Source organism: Lampetra fluviatilis, chromosome 39 (assembly GCF_964198595.1).
Source record: "Lampetra fluviatilis chromosome 39, kcLamFluv1.1, whole genome shotgun sequence".
NCBI lineage: Eukaryota > Metazoa > Chordata > Hyperoartia > Petromyzontiformes > Petromyzontidae > Lampetra > Lampetra fluviatilis.
Window position 1 is genome coordinate 3,495,341 of NC_136313.1, and position 22,330 is coordinate 3,517,670.

The window sequence follows — 22,330 nt, forward strand, 5'->3', positions numbered from 1 at the left end:
GGGGGTCTCTAAATTCGAAAAAAATAATTTCAAGTTTTTACATCATCGGTTGAAAAATAAAGGAGATAGGGAGAGGGGGGGGATTTTCTCTAAAACAGTTATTTTCTTTCCGATAAGACATAAACCGCGCGAATCGCGCCTTCGATTTAAAGCAATAATACTTTCATTTTATATCGTGGCGTCATTCACACCAACAGCATCCCACAATGCTGATTATATATGAGGACCAAATCCCATATATAATGCAGTTTTGCTACGCACGGCGCGAAAGATGCCCAACAATCAAACACGTACCAAACCCGACCACCTTTGTCTCCCTCGTCGCAGTGTTTTACACATTGCATCAGGTACTAATTTGAGGCTGAGTCGACCTAGGGGGAGGCCCAGGACCGGTTCAGATAATCGTCACTGGTGTTGGCCCATGAACAGGAATCGAACTTGGAACGCTGGGTTCATCGCCCAGCGCGCTAACCGCTACACCACCGCTCCCCCATACAACAGGCACATTTACGATTAAATATAATTCATATCTATATTCTTGGTTCTTTCGGTAAAGTCACGTAGAAGGGAAATAAAAAAAGAATAAAATAAAAATTCTCACGACACTTTTTAAAAATGTTATTGCTGTGTATTTCACACCTGATGATGATTGCTTGTGTTGCAGTCGAAACGTCGTGAGAATTTTTATTGTTTTATATTATTGTATTATTTTCCTTCTACGTGACTTTACCGAAAGAACCAAGAATATGAATCCCTAGTCACGAAAGCTTTAAATCAAAATATAATTCATATCTGTCAACCCATACGATTTACCCCGTATTCTTGTGCAGGGAAATTGAGTTTTCAGGTCCATACGGCGTACAGCCGTTTCAAGGCGGGCAAAAAAAAGTGTCTTATTTGTTTGTGTTTCTTCCTTGCGATGGCACTTTGCAGGATGAACGTTGAGATTTATAAGGGCACGGGGTGACCAATAAGGTCTGAATTGGTCTGTAATCAGGTAGGCACTTGATAAGGAATTGGCAGATATGTAGTGGTGAGTGTACTCGTGGTGAGTGTACTATGATAATTCATGAAATATATGAAAAGTATGAGCATTCTCAACAAATGTTATACGCATAAGAACCCTCACTGCCGTGCATTGTGAGTCTTCACACCGCGATTGCAATATTAACAGACACCGCTGATTGAGTGAATCGGGTGAATATATAAATGTCTTAACGCACCGATGTAAATTACATTTTTTGACAATTTATTACAAAAAAATCAACGTTGGCTGTCAGTGATCTGCTGCTTTTACTTTGGTGATGACTGAAGGTCATCGCGAAATGCGATGACCTTCAGTCGTCCATAAATGACGTCACGCACCTAGGGGGGTGGGTCAGACATTTGTGTGACAAGGGGGGGGGGGGGGTTAGAAATATGACGTCACATCAAAATGCGCAAATTTAAATAAATATAGACAACACGTTCTACTTAATTAAATAGACGTTTTTAATACATGTTTTCTCCTACAACATCAGAGTGCAGCGCCACATTAAATACGCACTACAATGACAATAGTTTAAAGCGATCTGAAGCATGTTTTATTTTGGGGGAGGGGGGGGGGCAGAGCTTTGTGACGTCATGTTTGAGGGGGGGGGTCTGACTTTTTGTGACGTCATTTATTGTCTACGATTCGCTTTGCTTGGTTTACATTTTTAAGAATGTCGTTTTATTTTTGGTAAAACTGATTTTAATATACAGCATACTTCATTCGTGCGTAATACGCGATGTCTTGCATCGGGCGTAATGTACAGCAACAAAGACGCGCGCGAAATCGGACAATCATTTCCACCACGCTCCTGTAAACACAACACAAATCACAGGCGAGTCGCCGTTCCTCTTGAAGGTCCCAATTCAAATGGCGCGCACGCACACACACACGCACATTGCATCTCATCCGGTGCCGTTAATAAAAAACGATTACTTCAAGTGCGTAGAGTTGTCGTCAATGACTCACACAGAGACCCACAGACTCACATGAAGGTCAATCGACTTGCATAGAAACCCACACACTGACACTTGAGACCCATAGACTCAACACAGAGGACCCGCACATTCACAGTCCCAATGAGAAACTGCAATGCGCTGGCAGTGGCTTCATCTCAACGCTTTCTCACATCGAGACCCAGACTCTCACAGGGTACCCACAGACTCACGTAAGAAACCAGGCCCACAGCCTCACATGGAGACTCCACTGAGAATCTGAAATTCGCCAACACTGGCTTCATCGTCAGCGCTTTTCTCAAGCAGCCTGGTGACTTGCATCCCACTGGGATTTTTGCACACAGCGTTGGTGTACGGTGTTTTTCTGCAACATTTTGCTGTGTTTTCTTGGATTTTCTGTTTGCACTTAGTCTTACATTCACTTTAAGATGTTTTCTTGTTCATGTTTTTGTTTTTTGTTTGTTGCGGTTGCACCCGATTCAAGAGCCAAATGGCTCACAGGGCTATACCTAATACATGAACTTGAATGTGCACGTTGTGGCCACGTGAAGTGTCGAACGCCCGCTGGCAGGTCACGGGGCAGACCCAGGTGCCATGGGTCGGCTGACTGATAGGACTGGCCGATGCACCACCTGTGCTCCCTTACTGTGCCAACTTGCTGCGTTTCAGCCACCCGGCGTTCCGCTCGTTGTTGTGAACGTTGCTCCTCTGCCCTCTGTTGTTGCTGGAGGGCGACTGCCTCAAGTTGCGCAGGAGCGTCCTTCATGAACCTTCTCCAGAGACCGATCTTGGCACCGCTGGTACCAGTCATCGGCAAGTCCACTCAGCTCCACGTCATCCTGTACCACTTCACTCCATCTCTTCTACAGCCCGTGTCGCATCCATTTAGCCCCTTCTATTCGGCCAAACAAAAGATGTTTAGGCATGCGGTCGCTGGGCATGCGGGCTACATGACTCAGCCATCACACACAAGCACACACACACTCATTCACGCCACATGTATCCTCATGAGCTCACTTTATTTCACATTTAGCAAAAAAAAAAGGGTACAATATACACAGGAGTGCAACACGCATTATGATATTCACATACGAATGGAGAAGTCTGGACAACACATCAACACACCGGCTGCGCAACACTCTTGACCGTGCCGACCCGGAGTGTCCCACTTTTGTAGAGGAAACCTTTACAGCAGAACCATCAAACACCCACCACCACCGCCCCACTACAGTTCCCGCCGAGTGGAAGGTCATGGCAACGCAATAAAGTCGACTGATCTTTCACGAGGCCAGGACTTCCCACGCCCGTGTCTGAGGGTTCTAAGGTCAACTGTAGTTTAGATTTTAAAAATATCTGAATGCAACTGCAACTCACGAAATAACAAAATTAACCTAGAATGCATCAAATCTCGTCAGATCTTTGAAACTCAGCCGGAGAAGAGCCTGGGTTTAGTGCTTAACTTGAAGACTGTCTGGGAAAAGCAGACCGTTTTAGGCCTTGCGCTGCAAGTGGGCCAACAGATGTCAGTATACGGTGGCTTTCTTGAATCCATCTGTGCAGTTGTCGAGTGTTATCCCCCCCCCCCCCCTTCATATGCCCAGGTTCTCCCCGAGTTTCTCCGGTTTCCTCTCACGAGCCAAACAAGCTACAAAGGAATTGGTCAAACATCTAAACGCTGGAACATCATGAATACAAAATCTCATAACCAGTCAGGATTTCCTGGGTAAATGAATGGGGAAAAAAAGATTCTGACAGTATTATCATCACCCACGGATGCGCATGTGAGCGGGCCTTAATTTCAACCACGTCCCGCAACCCGGCACACCACATCCAGTATTCACTAATCACACCACGGCCGTGACTACACAAAAACAAAAATCACGTGTGCCTTCTCCAGTCTACCGGCGACCCGGAAAATATTCCATGAGAAATGTAAGGCCTCCTTTGCGTGCGGGCGCGCCACGCGTGAAGTCTGAATTAACTGCGGGGTGCGCTTTGGTCCTTTGGTTGTACGTGAAATGTACGGGGGGGTGGGGGGTGTGGTGATGGTTGGCCAAACTGGATGCGGACCGCTATAAATTCCGCGCACTACACAAACCCCCTGAATGAAACCACGGCTTCTGCCGGATCACTGGGGGGGGGGCAACCAGCGAGTTAAAAAGAGGTCAGAGTTGCAAAAGGTCCACCCCCCCCACCACCCCTTCTCTCCCCCTCACTTGTGAAAATGACTGAACAATTTGTTCGATACAATTCCATTGTGTCAAAGAGATCCAACGGATTATCTTTCGTCTTGGCTACACGGCCATACGTGTGTTGTGTGCGTGTGTGTACATCTCCCGTTTGTCAATCCACTGCTGGATAAGGGATCACGCCACCCAGCACAGCAGTGGGTGGCGAGGGGTTATCTGACCACACGTCAGCGTGTTTTGGTAAAGGTCAGGGGGAGTACAGACACAACATCGATTTCGCTGCACTGCCCTCTACTGCCCGGATCGCCCACTATGACTGCACCTGTGTTTTGTGCAAGGTGGTCGCCCATCCGAGCAGTATCCAGGCTCAAAACCTGCTCAAGACGAGATGGGCACGCGGTTAGGCCGCAGGCCATTAGGGGTCGCATTCGGACACTTCTATAACACAAATCGCATTGCATTGTGGTTTGCGTTGACACAACACCGCATGTGGGCGTCACGAGCGACGAGCCGCCATGCTGTGGACCCTGGGCAATAATCATTGGCAAATAAAAACAGATGAAGTAGGAGCTGGATATAAGCACACCTGCTATAAGCACAGTTCTTATATGGCAACACATTCTTACGTTACACTGGCGGCCTTGCTCTGTAAAGGGTGTGCTCATAGCCAGATTCTACTGCAACTGGCGGGCGTGTTAGGAAACTTGATAACCCACACAACAAGCAGCTCACCTTCGTGAGAGGTAGGGCTTTGTAAAAGAGAGTAAGGGGATGGAGGAGATGATGGGAGCGAATGTTTTAAGGCCACTGTGCGGAACATCTGTACGGGGAAAGTTGATGGGATGATTGTATTGTCAAGTGCTTCAAAGAAGTCACACGTGGGGTTAGAGAGAACAATAACACGTGTGGGTTACCAGGTTATTCTGGGACACCACCCCTCGATTGTGGTGCAATTGCTAAAGACCCTAACGATAGCATCGTCACATTTGATCATCAACCGCAACTAAATAATGATTATTAACATCTAAAGATTCCAGTAATAATAAGCCACTTAACATAACCATTCATGTCTCCCCAATATAAGTTCACCGAGCGAGCGATGTCAATTACAATGATGTTCTAAAGCGTTTGGAGAGATTAAAATTGAAACGACGAGAGCCTAGTCTCGACATTTACGACTTGGAAAAATTGAAAAACCGGCATTTTCATTACAGGCCCCTCAAATGTAGGACCAAAACATTTTAGACTTGGGTGTTTTTTTTTCCCCCACAAACTCAGAGCTAATCAAGTTTGCATCTGGAGATGCTGAAGGGTGACAAATTCCAAACATGACATCAGATTTAAAAATCCGAAAACTGCGATTTGCCCTCTTAAAAACTCCGTGGGCTAAAACTAGCGTGTGTTCTTCTGTCGTTTGTAAGCTTGGTCCTGTGAAAGTATTGTCTGGAAGCGTTGAAGGATGTCAAATCCAAACATGACATCGGAATTTAAAAAAATTCGGCATCCGCATTGTTGCTTTATTTCAGCCTAAGCCTGTTCAGGGGTTTGCGTGTGTACGTATAGACGGTTCTTTGAAGGGGGTTTGGCCATTCAAAACACGTCGTTTTTCAATAACTGAATTTTCAGGAGACTTATTTTTGGAAGCGCGAGGCACACAGGGTGGTGCACTGCTTTTCAGGATTTTCAAATGGTTACTTTGCACAAAGGCACGATATTGACAGCATAATTGGAAAACACATCAACAAGCGCCATCGGGAATATATTCTTTAACATTCTTTTATATTTTTGTTATTTTTTCGATTTTTATATTTTACGTGGCGAAAGTTGTTTTTGCGCCGATTTTTATTTTACTTCTCACCTGCGCCAAGACAAATACACTTAACGTGAAATATATTCGGGGAGGTGGGGGCGGAGCGGGAAACTAAAACAACGCGACACAACAGTTCAAAGCTAGGCACTCGTTGCACGCTGCACTGAAAATCTGCGTGAACTACATGTGAACGCTATTTTGTCGACAGCGCTGGATGCAGCAAAAGTACGTTCCTAATGCACGAGCAGCTACGGCAGGGAGCGATGAGCAAGGTTGGGATTAACCACAGGTTGTCGCACCAGGACGTAGCCGTGCAGAGGAACGCAAGCATCGTTTCTGGAGGATAGCTCTCTGTAACTGGACCACTCGCGTCTCTCCTGTTTTGTTAAAAAAAGGCACTTTGGAAGGCGTAAAACTGGCTACACGCGTTATGCCAGTACTATCCTGTGCGCAGGTTATGCATGTAGGTAAATACTAGGCATGTACGAATCAAACTACCCCCACCATCCAGCAGTTCGACGTATCGTCACGATTCGGGCGCTGCGATGGATTCAAGATTAAACAATTTGGTTTTAATGACCAAATGTGGTGAACGCGGCACATCTGGTGGCTGCAGGGATTAGTTGACCGAATCAACGAGGTGGATTGCACGGATGGAATGCAAGTGGCTTCCCAGTAAACGTGGAACTTCTGGGCCAGCGCAAGGATGAACGTTCGACCAACGTTGGCCAAACGGTTTACTGGGCGATTCTAACGCTCACACTTTACCATGTGTTGTGAGCATACGGAATCACCGTCGGTCGAGGATTCGATCCGCTTGCGTCGTTACACGACCGACACAAACACCGGTCCTGCAAAATGGGTCACCATCGGTGATTAAACTCGCATTTTGCATTGTTTCACGATTTTTTTTCGTTCTCGTCTCTACAGTTTTCGTTCACTCGACTTTGCACGACTGCAATGCATATCGTGTCGCTCAGACGTCGTTTGCATCGCTTGTAAATAATCAATTCCCAAATGCACGATTAGATGCTAACGTTTGCGGGTGTAGGAGTCGTCTGTTTATTATCTATGCATAGCGACACGCCTAGTATTTGTGTATGCACACCCATACTTACGTGTACAGATACGCATATGCATGTAAAATAATATGGGTGATTTTCTGATTTAAAAAAAATATTTGTTTGCATTTGTAACAACAATTATGGATCTTTTTATGGATTTTTTTTACCACTTACACGATGTACTAATTTTGATGCGTTTTAACAAGTGATGTGTCACGTGGCAATTACCTCATGTCACGTGACACCACTCTTGGCGTGAAAGTGATGTCACAAAAAGGTGACATCACTTTTTCAGATCAATAAAACGATTATTTATTTTGCCCCAAATTTTACGTCTCGGCCTGATTGTCAGATTTTTTAAGATTCGTCCGAAAATCTGGAACATCCCTAACAGTAACACATATACACCATAATTCTAACAGCATGCATTTAACATATCTCAATGTACACGTTTACTGTATAAGATTGTGAGTGTACCTGTTACAGGGTGTCCACCCATCACTGAAGAACATTAATTACAGTGGACTGCCGTCCGAGCTAGGTTTATCAAATCACATACCCAATCACACTTGGTGATGTGAAGATTCCATCATCCGGGTCTCATGCCCCCCCTCTCAACCGCCATGTCGTGTCGACCATCGGCGTTGACACGCATCATATCGAGAGTTAAAAGTCCCAGGCGTTTGCCAACATCCCACCTGCGATCGTTTCACATGCGTTTGTCGTGTGCTACTGTCGACAACCACTCTAGAAAGATGGATGACCAACGGATGCAGCTATTTTGTACACTCGGTGCACGCCTTTTGTGCGTGCTGCCTACACGGATTCGCTCAAGGTTTTCGTGATCGGCAAATGCAAGCACGGTAAGGAGTTTTTGCTGCCAATATTTCAGCCAGGAGGACACGTTAAAGATCCCTTGACGTAGTTCGCAACATGGCATTCATCACTCTCCCTAATGCCATCCGAATGCCCCAGGTCAGTCTTGCACATGAGACCATCCTGCACGAACATAACAAACTAGAAACTTGAACCGCACAGTTCAATTAGATGTATAATTACGATTATTTAATTATGGGTACATTCAAGGACACCCTGTACAGGTCAATGTGCTATACACACGAATATAATTATATAGGCCTAAGTAAGCAATGTCAAGGTACGCCCCAAACAAACATATACCCATGCATGTGTTGCGTACACATACATGGGTATATGTTTGTACATGTATTTACAGATGTATATATTTGCCAACATGTCCCTATGTAAATTATTAGTGGACTTATATATTTATATCTGTACATATGAATGCATGCGTGTAGGTATGAATGTACACATGCGTGTATACATACATGCATACACACGTGACCTAAGGAAAGCAAATGTACATGTGTGTGGAAATCTGTATAAATCCGTGTATGTACATATGCAACAAGGCAGTGGGTGACCAGTGCCTCCAGGTTGAGAAAACAACAGCTTCCACTTCAGGTTTGTTCAACCTCCGGTGACGTGAGATTGAGAGTCACGCGTACAGGCCTCGTGTCAATCCACCGCTGCACGAGACCGACCACCCCACGTCGTGCTGGTCCGTTGGGGGTTACGCGACCACAATTCACCGTGCCGGTCAGTGCGGGTTAAAGGCGGACAAGAATGGACACGGGAGCATAGAAGCACAATACAACAATGGGTTTTGTCTGCGACGGTCCTGTGCTGCCCCCGCCCGTCACTTGGTGCGCACAGGTGGATTCGTTGAGAACTGGAACGTGAAAGAAAAGTGTGATGATGATGATGATGAAGCTCCATTGCGAGGGACCAATTATGGACCGGTTTCTCCTGGGAAGATATGTGCACCTGTCCCAGAGGTCGCAACCGGGTACCCGATACCCGTACCCTACCCGATACCCGGCTACCCGGCCGGGTACGGGTACGGGTAGCCGTTTGCGACCCTGGTGCGGCCGGGTACGGGTACGGAATCAAAACCCGTTTGCGACCTCTGACCTGTCCGGTGGAGAAAGCGCCGATGTAACTGCTGCTCAAGAATCTTATTCGTGCCCTCATCATGCCCCTTGATTAATCATGGAGGGACTCCTCCTCTCTGTGGACTCCACAAATCCCCCACCTTCCTAAGTGCACGTGATCGTCCAGCCTTCTAACTTGCACCCATCAATGAGAACGCATCAACCCGGTACTCCGATCCCTCCACTGTGCTCTCAACCTAATTCCGACTCAACTGCAAGATGGAGGATCTTGAAGACGCCTTCAATGTCTTCAAGATCTTCCATGGACTCTCAACGCTCCTACCTCTCCCGCCCCCCTCTAATCGCCTTCAACATTCTCTGCACGCCAGCAACTAAGATCTCCCATCTTACTGCCCCCTGTTCAAGTCCAGGCCCAAAACTTTCCTCGTCCTTCTTGTCTACGATCGTCTCCTATCTCCGAAAAGTTTCAAAGAAGAAAATGAGTAAATACTTTCCTGTTTTGGGCGATTCCCAGCGACGCGGATTTAGACGGTCTCTCAATGCACTTGTATCGTATTGCCGATGAAGCCAATTCCGTCGCATTCCAGTTACTCAACGAATCCACCAGACGCGCGCGCCATCGCCCGAGAATGGAAAACCTGAGGTGGCGCTTGTGGCCTCCTCAACCTGAAGCCACGAAAAACCTCCTCTATGCATTAAGTGCCTGGCACGAGCAATTCACATTTTTCAGATTCCGTATTTAAAGATCGCACCTGTCCAAAACCAACGGCGCCACGTTCAAGTTGAAACCGGTTCCTTGCGAAGCCTCGGGAGGTACCGGTGGGGCGAGTGGAAGGACGCGTCTCACGTTGGGCCCCCCCCAACCAACCAACTCCCCCTTCTCTCTCCTCGCCGTCCGCTCGAACTCCACTGCCGTTCTAGTTTCTATACCGTGCCGCCACATCGGACCACAGCCTCTGTATGTCCTCCAGGCCCCTGGTCCAGAGCTCGCGTAGCTTCACCCAGCCGGTGCGTGCCGTTATCAGCAGGTAGTCGGCGTTCTGCGGGTAGCGCAGGATCGTGTAGCGGGCCATGACCAGCGACTGGCAGAACCTGCGGGGAAGAGTAGACCATGTTGTTGTTGTTGCCGTTGCTGTTGTGACGGTTAAAATTCGTTTGTTATTCAAGAAGTTTTTTGCTGCCGGCTTGTTTATCGGCTGGGATTTCAGCGACCAGGAATCGCAGCCATAGTTGGATCAAGTCTCGTGGTCAGCAGCAGAAGTGCCAGCGGAAGGAAAGTCGCAGTCTTCATCTTCCTCGTCTCCAGCAGCAGCAGCATCAGCGTGATCAGCAACATGATCGTAAACAACATCGCTAGAAGTGTCTTTTCTATAATCATCATCATCGTCATCAGAAGCATCCGTCGAAGTGCTATTAGCAACACCATGATAATCAGCATTATTATGTCTAAACTGCTACTGACCCCCCCGTTCACCAATACACATTAACCAGCGTGGTGAAGTATGGTCAATCACCCCGTGGTTTGCCGCACGATCATCGAGTTTATCGGATTCTCGCCAGATCTGGATTAAATTCTCGTTACGCAACCGCCACAGGTTTTTGAAGCCAACGTTTTCCCCGATGCGGCCAACGACGAACCGGGCAGACCCGACCCGACCTGTTCTGACCTGCCCCGGACCGGCCCGGCCCCCCTCCCCCCCCTCCGCTCTCACCTGCACGCCACCAGGAAGTAGACGGCCCTCCTCTCGTCCTCGCTGAGGGGCTGCACGCTCTCGTAGCCGGCCAGGACGTGACCCCCGGCCTCCATCGCCTCTCCGCTCTCCACCATCATGTACATGATGGCCATGGCCAGGTCGTACACGTGGTAGCCGAACATCATCGAGTTGAGGTCCACGATGCCGGAGACGCAGTGCCGCGGCGCTCCGTTCGCCGTGTCGCCCGACGCCGACTTGGGCCCCGGCTGCCGCTCGCTCCCCGCGGCCACCTCCTGCACCAGGATGTTGTCGTCGTTGAAGTCACCGTGGATGATGCCTGCGGCGAGGGGGGGACGGCACGCGCGGCGTGCGCAAACGCGTTACGGCTCTCGTCGTCGAATTTTATTTCGCCCGTTGTCTTTTATCGTCGACCGTCCTCCCCTTTGTCGTCGTCGTAGTTCGTGCCCGTGCCGTTTTTATTCCAGCCGCACGATTGGTGTTGCGCATTGCCCGCGTGTGCGAGTCTAAGAACGGCCCCGCAGAGTCTCAGTGATTCAACAACTTCTCCTGCCTCCAAAGGCACAGAATTACAACAATCCACCAGCGTCGTATACGCAGAGCCGCGCATTCCAACCCCTCCCCTCTCTCGCGTGTGCGAGTCAAAGAAAGGCACCGCAGAGTCTCAGTGATTCACCAACTCCTCCTGCCTCCAAAGGCGCTGAATTACAATAATCCACCAGCATCGTACAACCCTGTACGGGGGCGACATATGGAGCGGTGTGGAGTGGTTTGCACGCTGCATCACGAGCCCTCGATTCCCGGCCTTGGAGAGCATCACTGATATCCGAACCAGTCCTGGGATCCTATCTACCAGCGTGGTGAAGGTGGCAAAACAACCGCCATGCCCCCCTACACAGCCTGGGAATGCCATCGTCCAGATAGTGCATTGACAAAAAGGGCTGTACATCATTATTACTATAAGTATGTGTGTGAAGCAAGGCCCCAGCTTTAACAAAAAACTGTTGAACACAATTTAGCATCCAGTGAAAAATGATTTGGTAGAAATTACAATTATGACTTATACACAGTCGGGTCTGAATGTAATAACCCTGTCATTTGATTTCACCGATGATGAGTGTGTGTGTGCGCGAGTGTTCCCCATTACATGCAATGCCTTGTAATGCATCTGTGTATACTGGGTAAAAGTAATCACGTAAAGCGCATTGCAAATCAAATGCTTGGCACAAATGAATCACATTACCTTGCTGATCTCGTTAAGCAGCGTAAACCATCACGCAAACTCGGGTCATCCTCGCAGCGGCTTTTGGCTAACCATCCAACAAACAAAGACGGTCACCGCATCGCGCGCTTTCAGATGCACTTCTGCGGCCGTCTGGAAAGCTCTTCTTTCCGATATTAGGAAGTCACTGGAGCTAGACACTTTTAAACCCAGATTGAACACTAATTTCTTTAGAACTGATTTGTGTGCTTAGTGTGTTGTCCTTCCCCCACACCTCCGATTAGCACGGTTGGCTACGTACGGTGCGAAAGAAGTTCAACATACACACATACGTGGCACCCGTCGTGGCTTCAAGGCCTCGTCGGTGGCCTGAACCGCCCCTCGCCCCCTGAGGCATGGGGCTACGTCCCGGGTGAAGCTGCGAGGCAAGCGTACATCTGGTGAACTTGTGCAGGTTGGGCTGGATCTCCTCGCGGAACTTGGCGATGACCTCCCTGACCAGACCCTGGTTGGGGTCGCCGTCCAGAGCGAACAGGTAGGCCTCGAGCAGGTGGGTGTTGGACAGGTTCCAGATGAAATCGTCTCGTTGCAGGTAGTGCAGGAACGGGTGCTCAAACTGCGCACACGTTTAAAAACGAAGGCGGTAAGATGAAAAAAATAAATGCAATACGAGATTAACATTGCATAGGCCAGTTGAGTACAGACGTAAGATAAAGACAGCAAATGTAAAGCCAGCAAAGGATAGTCTGCGTTTCAGAAAGGCTGTTCTCCGGTGTCCCGTAGCATTTGATAAACATCAAAATTGTGCCCCCAGTTTAAAATGTTCTGGTCTCAAAATAAAATAAAATGCAATACGAGATTAAAATCGCATTGGCCAGTGAGTACACATGTAAGATGAAGACAACAAACGTCAAGCTAGCAAACTACAGTCTGCGTTGCAGAAAGGCTGATTCCAGTGTCCCGTAGCATTTGATAAACATCAGAATTGTGTCCCAGTTGACAATGTTCTGGTCTCATCCTTGACTTATTATATGGCAAATGTACGATTGTTATTTGCGAATAACAGGACACTTGAATGGATCTGAGAAGTAGTTTTGCGAGATCACCTTCTGCGGGCCATTCTCTAACCAGAGGTGATGCACAGAATGAGATTTTTTTCCCCATCTCAAGACATGACACCAATTAGCACCACAACTCATGCAGCCCTTATCAAGGCTCTGCCGTATTCAGTGTTGGTCATGTCGGGTGTTTGACCATACTTCGCCAAACTGGTCAGTGTAGGTTGGTGAAGGATAGAGGACAAGGGAAAGGGGGGGGGGGGGGCAGGACTGGTTCAGATATCACTTGCCACGAATGTTAGCCGTGGCCGGAAATCAAACTCAGGTGGCCGGGTTCGTAGCGCAGTGTGCGCACAACTGCGCCACCGCTCCACCCCGACGCTTGGAATAAAATCGGGGGAGGGGGGAAAAAAAAACAACAACAAAAATACGTTTCTTGAAAACCAGCCATTCCATCTCTTGGAAGGAGTCTCATGTTGCCAATTATGAACAGCTGCTCACGTTCCGAGCGAGTGGGCTCGCTACGTCACATCACACTTGCTTACCGAGAGAAAAGCCTCGCCGAGACTCAAGACTTTTTTTAAAGATTGTCGCAGTAAGGCGTTGGGGAAACCATCGCTATGCATTTCCCAATGAAGTAATTTGCGTATTCTTAGGTTTTTTTGGTAAAGTCACATAGGTAAAAAAGCATTTACTTGATACAGCAAGCGTGCTGTGACGGTTTCACCTGAAGACGGAAGCTTGTGTTGCCTCCGAAACGTCGTGATTTTTTATTTTATTTTACTTTTATTAATTTTAATTTTAATTTTTTACCTACGTGACTTTAACGAAAAAACCTAAGAATATGAATCCTTGCAGTCACGAAAGCTTCAAATCTATAAGTAATTTGCGAGAAATTTATTTTTTGCCTTTTCACTTTGCCGAATATTCTCACGTCACGTGTCAAGAGACGCGTCGTGACGCACCCCCTCAGTGCCCGTGGGCTCGTACCTGCTGCAGGGCTTGGTGGAAGCTTGCTGCCAGCTTGCCCACCTGGTAGTACAGGCTGCCGTCAGCCAGCACCCTGGACAGCGGCACGCCGGGCAGGTACGTGAGCAGCCGCACGTTGAACTCCTTCTCACCTTCGCCGCAGTCTGAGAATTCACAATAAGCAGTCGCCAGCGAGGTCGAAAGGTCACCACGGTTAGTGCAGTCTCACCCGTCGCTTCCTTTTTCTGGAACATAAAAAGCTGTTCGGAAGCTGTTATCGGAACCTCCAAGGTCAGGCCAAAGTGTCGACTCACCACATTACCCACGCGCTATACTACACAGGGTCTCTTATGTATTGCTCAACTGATAGCCAAGGCTACAGTTTTTTTAGGAAATTAAATGACAATTTGCTGCTCAATATTAAATTGTTAATAAGAATAATGAACATGCCAAGTCCGATTTATAACGCACACAAAATTGGTGTAGTCTCTAAAACGCCAATCTCTCTTGTAACTTGAATAGAGTATCTCTTTTTCCCCCCCACCCACAATATTAAGTTGGAGCGATTTTTTTTCTCATGACTTTCTTTCACGGTTACTATTAACGCAGAAATGAATAACACGAACGCATTCCGAAATTCGCATTCCAATATGGGCCTTGTTGTCTAAACCGCTGTAGATAAATAAAGCAGTCGAGAGGAATAATACCTCGCCACACCCATGCGTAAGACATCCGCCAAAGTTGCAACGTGGCACGCAACAGTCGCGCCCCAGCGCACGCTGGCCGGAACCGGGGGCAATTCGCCCAGGTTCGGGCCAGAACGGACACGTCAGCACACGAGTCTAGCTGAATTCCCCGGGTTCACCTTGAGCAATATACTTAGGAGGAGGGTGAATGGGGGCCCCATCTGCATCAGGAGGCGACTTTTATCGCTCGCTCCATCGCATAAATATGAGGGTCAGCGGCATTCCGTGATCTTCGCATTCCATACACGGCGTTGGGCGTCGATGTCAGCTCACGCGATGAACCCCGAGCCTGGGTTTAGAGGAGCGCTGCTAGCCCAGGCATTATAATCAGAATATGTGCTTATACTGGAGGAATCCGATGAGCTACGAAGCTCTTTATTTTACAAGTGTTCAGCAGCCCAGTGTCGGGCCAAGCCCAAACCACCAAAATTAATTCATTCTGTCTTGGTTCTTTCGGTAAAGTCACGAAAGAACCAAGAAGATGAATCCCTGCAGTCACGAAAGCTTTAAATCGAAATTTAATTAATTCTGGTCTACAGAACAACTGTCCCGCCATGCCTTATATGAACTAATTAAGTGCATGTCTCGGTCAGCAATGCTCAATTGAAACTACACACGACAACCGTCGCCCCCGCGCCCCCCCCCCCCCCAACTGCAACATTTGAGAAGACCCTCCCGATACTTGGTGAGTCTCTGCTGTGAAAACAAGTGTAACGATGATGATTACAATAATAATAATAGTAGCAGTGATGCGATGCAGGAGGTCGGAGTGGGTGTGGGGGAGAGCTAAGCTCTGTATCGACATGTTTGTATTACTCTAAATCTCTCCTCTTGCGGATAGATCTTTCTCCCATCTCTCTTCCAAATAAATATCCTATTTCTGTCTTCTTGGTTCTTTCGGTAAAGTCACGTAGAAGGGAAATAATAAAATAATAAAAATAAAACATAATAAAAAAATATTATATTTTTATTATTTTATTATTTCCCTTCTACGTGACTTTACCGAAAGAACCAAGAAGATTAATCCCTGCAGTCACGAAAGCTTTAAATCGAAAATTTAATCCTATTTCTGATTAAATTCCTCTCGTATCCCTACAATATATCGCTTGTGACATCTCTCTCCCATCTATGCCTATTAATGTATTAAATGGTTTTGGTTTGACGTGTTCCCCTTGTCAATCAATCCGGAACTCGATGCAAAGAGTTTGACGTCTGCTTCTCTGTGCCATTAAAACATCTCTCAGAGTCTCCTGGCTAGATAAGTAAAAACGAAACTAACGATTTAGGTTTTGTATGTATGTTGAAATTCTTTCGCACCGTGCGTAGCCAACCGTGCTCATCGGAGGTGCGGGGAGGTGGAACACACTGTGCAGTTGGCGAATGGCGGGGTCGGTGAACTGTACAAACATGATATCCACCAACCTGCAGGCCAATCAGGTGGTCAGTGGATGAGATGCAGCGAGTGTGCTTCTGATCTCTCACCACAGATGTTATCGTCTCGTGCGTGTGGGTTGTCCATGAGCAGTCATTCCAGTTTTATCCCACACGCCAAACAAAGATCCCAATGTGGACCTTTGGGCCAGTACCAACAAGCAGCGCGTTACATCCACCAACCTCACAAAAAACTAAAGGTCACTTATCGTCAGTGGAGTGCAACCCAGTATAACACCACCGTCTCATGCTCTGATATTGAGGATTGTTGTCTTTGCAAGTATAAACCAATGCTGTATTCGTATCATGATTACTATCAGCCTATGACTAAATCACCTGGAATGTGCCCTATCATAAGATCTGAAAGCTAAGCAGATTGAGCCTGGATTAGGGCTTCTATGGGTGACAACCGTGCATTAAACAGGTATCATAGGCTGCTGCGTGGTGCTACGTTGTGGGAGCCAGAGTTCAGTGCAGCGAAATCAAATCAATTGTAGGGATATGAGAGAGATTTAATCAGAAACAGGATATTTATTTGGAAGAGAGATAGGAGAAATATGCTAAATTCCTCTTGATATGCAAATTCATTTGTCAAGGCGCCCCTTCCCCCCTCCAACCCAGCTTAAATATACGCTGCCAAGCCTGGTGGTGCCCATTCAGACCGCTGTCTTTCCGACAGCCCTGTTCTTCACCTGAGGACGGCTGCTTGCGTTGTGGCCGAAACGTCGCGAGAATTATTTTACTATGTTTTATTAGTATTATTGTATTATTTCCCTTCTACGTGACTTTACCGAAAAAACCAAGAAGAGGTACATCTACGCTCCGATGTCGATGAACCCCCGGGGCCCCGCGGACGCAGCTCACCGATGCTCTCGAGTGACATGATCTTCCCGCTGACGTTGTCCACCACTTCCTGCATGGGGAAGCCCCTCTGCTGCAGGAACCTCATCATGGCCATCTGCACCTCGAGCAGCTGCGGCCGCTGGCTGTCCCGCGTGTTGGTGACCTTGAGCACGAATTGGCGGCCGTCACGCGCCAGCACGCGGTAGTTCTGGTCGATGTAGCTCGCCAGAGGGCTCACCCCCGCCACGCTCACCCCATAGAGGCGCTCCACCAGCTTCTCCGCGTGGGACTCGCTGAGGCACGGCTTCTCGTGGTCGTGGCCGTTGTCCTGCGGCACGGTTTGCATCGTCTTTAACGAACAAAACGAGAACAACAAAAAGTTTCGATTTAAAGCTTTCGTGACTGCAGGGATTCATCTTCTTGGTTCTTCCGGTAAAGTCACGTAGAATGGGAGTAATAAAATAATAACGATAAAACATAATCAAATAATTCTCACGACGTTTCGGCCACAACGCAAGCAGCCGTCCTGCTTGCGTTGTGGCCGAAACGTCGTGAGAATTATTTTATTATGTTTTATTTGTATTATTTTATTATTTCCATTCTACGTGACTTTACCGAAAGAACCAAGAAGAACAACAAAAAGCTTTGGATTTGCAAGTGCACGTTGGCATTCGCTCCATTCGTACAGCGCAAGGCACCTCCGATCAGCACGGTTGGCTACGTACGGTGCGAAACAAAGTCAGCATACATACAAGGCTACATCCTGGAGGCGATAAGCTTCACGGACAGTCCACAGTAGTTTTCGCATTTACACAGTTGTGCCGACACACGTGGCACGCTACTTATTCAAATGACATCTCCGAGATCTTTAACATCCGACTGTGAAGCAGACAGTGCGCAATATTAACAGTTCATACACCCACAGTATTCACCGGGGTGGTCGTGGGGCTCGTACCACAAACATTTGCAACGCGCTATCGCTCGGCCATGAAGTCAATCGATCGATAACTGTGCTCAGCGATCAATAAACACGTCCCTTTGCTCGCATCACATTTAGTAGCAACACATTTCTCTGAACAGAAAGGCACCAAATTTGTATTTAAAGCTTTCGTGACTGCAGGGATTCATATTCTTGGTTCTTTCGGTAAGGTCACGTAGAAGGGAAATAATAAAATAATAACAATATTAAACAAAAATTCTCACGACGTTTCAACTGCAACACAAGCAATCATCATCGACTGCAACACAAGCAATCATCATCACCTGACGATGATTGCTTGTGTTGCAGTTGAAACGTCGTGAGAATTTTTATTGTTTCATATTTTTATTATTTCCCTTCTGCGTGACTGCAACACAAGCAATCATCATCACCTGATGATCATTCCCTTCTACGTGACTTTACCCAAAGAACCAAAAATAGAAAGGCACTGCTTAAAACATGTCAGATATAAGATTCGTAATAACAGAGAATTGTCCTTGTGTATTTCAGTGGAAATACAGCCAGTGCCTGTTAAAGTAGCATTACTGTAACTGGAGTTAAACAAGAACCGTGGGTTTATGCAGCATTGCGGAGCTGCAGCTATGGCCCACCGAGTAAACACCGTGTCCCGTAAGCACAAAATCACGTGTTCAAATTCCATCGCATGTGTAATTGTGTGAATAATAATCAGGGCTTAATCTGTCACCGAATATTTTCCGGGTCGCTGGTGCGGAGTGGAGTAGGCGGCACAGCCCCGGTAGCCACAGCTCTAGCGAAAGGTACACGGAGGACGTGGTGTGCCGGGTGTGAACATAGTTTTCAGAGTCACTGACACAGGGCAGCCCTGGCCGAAATTATCTGTATATATAAAATGGAAATTTGTGAATGTGTGTGTCTGTTCGAAATGTTTAGCGTACTTCCCGACATGCAACAAACTTGAAATTTGCCATGTGGGTAGCTTCCAGACTGTACACAATGCAAAAAGTATAAAAATAGACTTTTGTATTGGGGGGGGGGGGGGGGCGCATTAATGGATATATTTTGCACGGCAGGTGAGCGGTGACGTCACATCTGCGATGTCACCCGCATGCGGCAGCGTCACGCAGTGTGTCTGCTGACGTCACGCATCCCCCACCCACAACCCTCCGCGTATGCCGTGTGTTAATTCAAGACAAGAATCCAAGTCTCAGGCCAAGCCGGGTAGTCAAGCTAGTCCCTTATAGAATAAACCTCAAATAATTCACAGCCCTATGTGAACCAACTGCTACACGGAGGCCCCCCCCCCCCCCATGCCATGTTAATCACGGCAGTTTCTTTGACCAAACTTTACCAAGCTGTCTTCTTGGTTCTTTCGGTAAAGTCACGTAGAATGGAAATAATAAAATACAAATAAAACATAATAAAGTCATTCTCACGACATTTCGGCCACAACGCAAGCAGCCGTCCTCAGGTGAAGAACAGGGCTGTCGGAAAGTCTCATTAAGACTCATTCAGACGCTGTCTTTCCGACAGACCTGCTCTCCACCTGAGGACGGCTGCTTGCGTTGTGGCCGAAACGTCGTGAGAATTACTTTATTATGTTTTATTTTTATTATTTTATTATTTCAATTCTACGTGACTTTACCGAAAGAACCAATAAGATGAATCCCTGCAGTCACGAAAGCTTTAAATCGAAACTTTACCAAGCTGGTCAATGTGCGTTGGCGGAGTGAGGTGCTCAGGACCAGTTCAGATAGCCACGGCAGCCAGGGTCATCACGCAGCTAGTAAACTCCTGTGACCCCTCCAGCGCGCTCATGCTTCTTCATTCATCGCTTGACACCTGCAATAATTTCTGCTCGTGTCCCGCGATTTCTATTGTTATAATTTTACGAATTGTTTGACATTTTTGTGGATTAAATCTTTTGCTTCGCATCACCGTCTATAAATCGCTGTCATTCATCTAAAACGTGTAAATTAAACTATGTATTTTACCTGGTAAGGCCCACTGAGCTATATAGATATTTTTCAGAAGCAACCTGGCCACAAAAGATAGCTCAACAAAGTGGGTTATCAAGTGGAAAATGTATTGCAGCAAAGTACTCTCAACTTGTGTTTCTAAATGTTGGAGCGAAAAACCGGAGGACCTGGAGAAAAATCCACGCGACCACGGAGAGAAAGTGCAAACTCCAAATACATAGGAGTCAGGTTTGGGATTGAACCCACAACCTCCTTCATACCAGGAGAGGTAATTAAAATCTGGCTACAATTGTATTCGACAAAATGATATCGTTTGCATTCCAGCCCGTTCCCTCCACCTTCAATACACTATCCATTACTATGCTAGCTAACACATTAGTTCAAGTTGTGACATTCATTGTATAACTTTATAACTTCAAGGAATGTTTGTTTATGGTTGAAAAGACTGGCTACGAACTCCAAACCACAGACAAAATAACATCGCAGGCTCCCAAAACAAATCTCAAGGAATGACGAAATAATCCATGATAGAGGTTTTTTCGGGTTAGATCGCGTAAATACATAGGCGTAAATACGCGATCTAACCCAAAAAAAACGATTTTGGATATTGGTCGCGAAAGCCCACGTGTTAAAATGACGGAATAACTTCATCAACTTCACCATTGGAACCTCATTTGCCAGTAAAAAATATGATAATTGGTTTTTAACCCTTTTATCTGGCAACAAAACTGACACCTTTTTGGGTGTGAACCAATCAACTTCAAGGACAGTGCATACATTATCAGTTATGTTTTTTGTTTGCATTATGACTGCAGGTATTGTGGTCAATGCAAACATGACTCCTTGTAAAAAAGGTGTCAGTTTTGTTACCAGATAAAAGGGTAGAAAAACAATTTTCATCAACTTCATTACGGACAAGTGAACCACACCGTTAGTAGTCTATCGTCGTTGTAATTGCAATCACTTTTGAATCGTACACTACTCTTGCAACTCTTGTCGGCTAACTTGATTTAAATGTAGGAGCGGTAGGCGCGCATGACCCGCACGTTTAAATTCATACGTGGGCTTTCCACGACGAAACATTACGCTTCACAACTGCTTTATTTGGGGTTAGATAGTGTAGGATAAAAGTATGTTCAATTGGTTATCTGTGAAAAATAGCTTCAAATCAAGGTTTGTCAACGTGAGCCAACGTGCCACTCGATGTAGGTTGTTTTTCTTCTTATTATTATTCTTCTTCAACAAAACCGGTTACGTTGAAAAGCAAAGGAAAACGTTGAATGAATGGAATGTCTTGAACGTCACTGAACGGAGGCGGAGATGCACGACCAGACATGATTAATGTGCGTAGAACTTCACCAAAGTAGCAAAGTGAGAATACGCAAACCACCGGTGTTAACCACTTCACTATAATAATTAACACGTCAGGGGCCGAAAGCTGTCATCCTTAATCTCGCATATATTTAAAATCGATGTTAATCTGTTTCATTAACTTTATTTAAATGTACACCATTAACGTAAATTTCTATTTAAAGCTTTCGTGACTGCAGGGATTCATCTTCTTGGTTCTTTCGGTAAAGTCACGTAGAAGGAAAATAAGAAAATAAAACATAATAAAATATTTTATTATTAAAATAAAACATAATAAAATATTTTACTATGTTTTATTTTTATTATTTCCCTTCTACGTGACTTTACCGAAAGAACCAAGAAGATCATTAACGTATTTAATGAAAGATAATGTCGTTAACATGCGATGCAATGGAGACATTTAATAGGCGGATGCAGCTTCTAAAAACACTGCAGTTAGAGCGCAACACAGCTGTGAAAATTCCCAGTTAATTCTTCAGCAGAGTGGCGTCTTCTAAAAAGGCACAATTGCAATCACTAATTGCACGGGGCATGATACAAGGCGATTCATTTATCGATGCCCAAATGATCGCCAACCCCACCACCTTGTCTTCTCAACAGCTGATGATTGACTACCGTGCAAGCCACAGTTTCACATCCCCCCATACCTGACAGAAGCGAGTGTAAATAAGTAATATTTTAAAAACTTTTTTTAAAAACACGTTTATGAAATGTACCGCACCAGTAATGGAAGAACTCCACGACTCCAGGAAGTGGCCCCGAAGCTTGCCACAAAGTAAGGGGCCGTGGCCAATTACAGCCAACGTCAGTTGAGCGTGGACAATTAGACCCAAGCCGAAACATAACATATAAAAATTAATATTAAGTTAATTTTTTTTTAATGATAGAATATAGTATTGTCATCAGTATGACATAAGTATGTCAAGTTTGCAGTCGATACCACATTGGGAAGTGGGTTAAAATTGAGTTACAAGAATTGATGATACAATAACAACAGAGTTAAATGAAAACGTGTA

General features: G+C 46.3%; 2 protein-coding genes across 2 annotated transcripts in view; both read right to left on the reverse strand.

Annotated features, from left to right (window-relative positions):
- Nucleotides 1-22,330, reverse strand: part of APTX (aprataxin) — a 179,627-nt gene that overhangs the window by 41,682 nt on the left and 115,615 nt on the right. The window lies entirely within an intron of this gene.
- The window catches only part of LOC144945878 (hydroxylysine kinase-like), a 35,070-nt gene continuing 15,726 nt past the window's right edge, over nt 2,987-22,330 (reverse strand). Inside the window, exons 2-6 of the mRNA XM_078874489.1 lie at nt 17,028-17,355; nt 14,008-14,150; nt 12,395-12,575; nt 10,738-11,056; nt 2,987-10,117 (exon numbers count right to left, since the gene is read on the reverse strand). Of these exons, the coding sequence (XP_078730615.1) occupies nt 9,943-10,117; nt 10,738-11,056; nt 12,395-12,575; nt 14,008-14,150; nt 17,028-17,352 (1,143 nt within the window). The 5' untranslated portion in view covers nt 17,353-17,355 and the 3' untranslated portion in view covers nt 2,987-9,942. The remainder of the gene's footprint in view (nt 10,118-10,737; nt 11,057-12,394; nt 12,576-14,007; nt 14,151-17,027; nt 17,356-22,330) is intronic.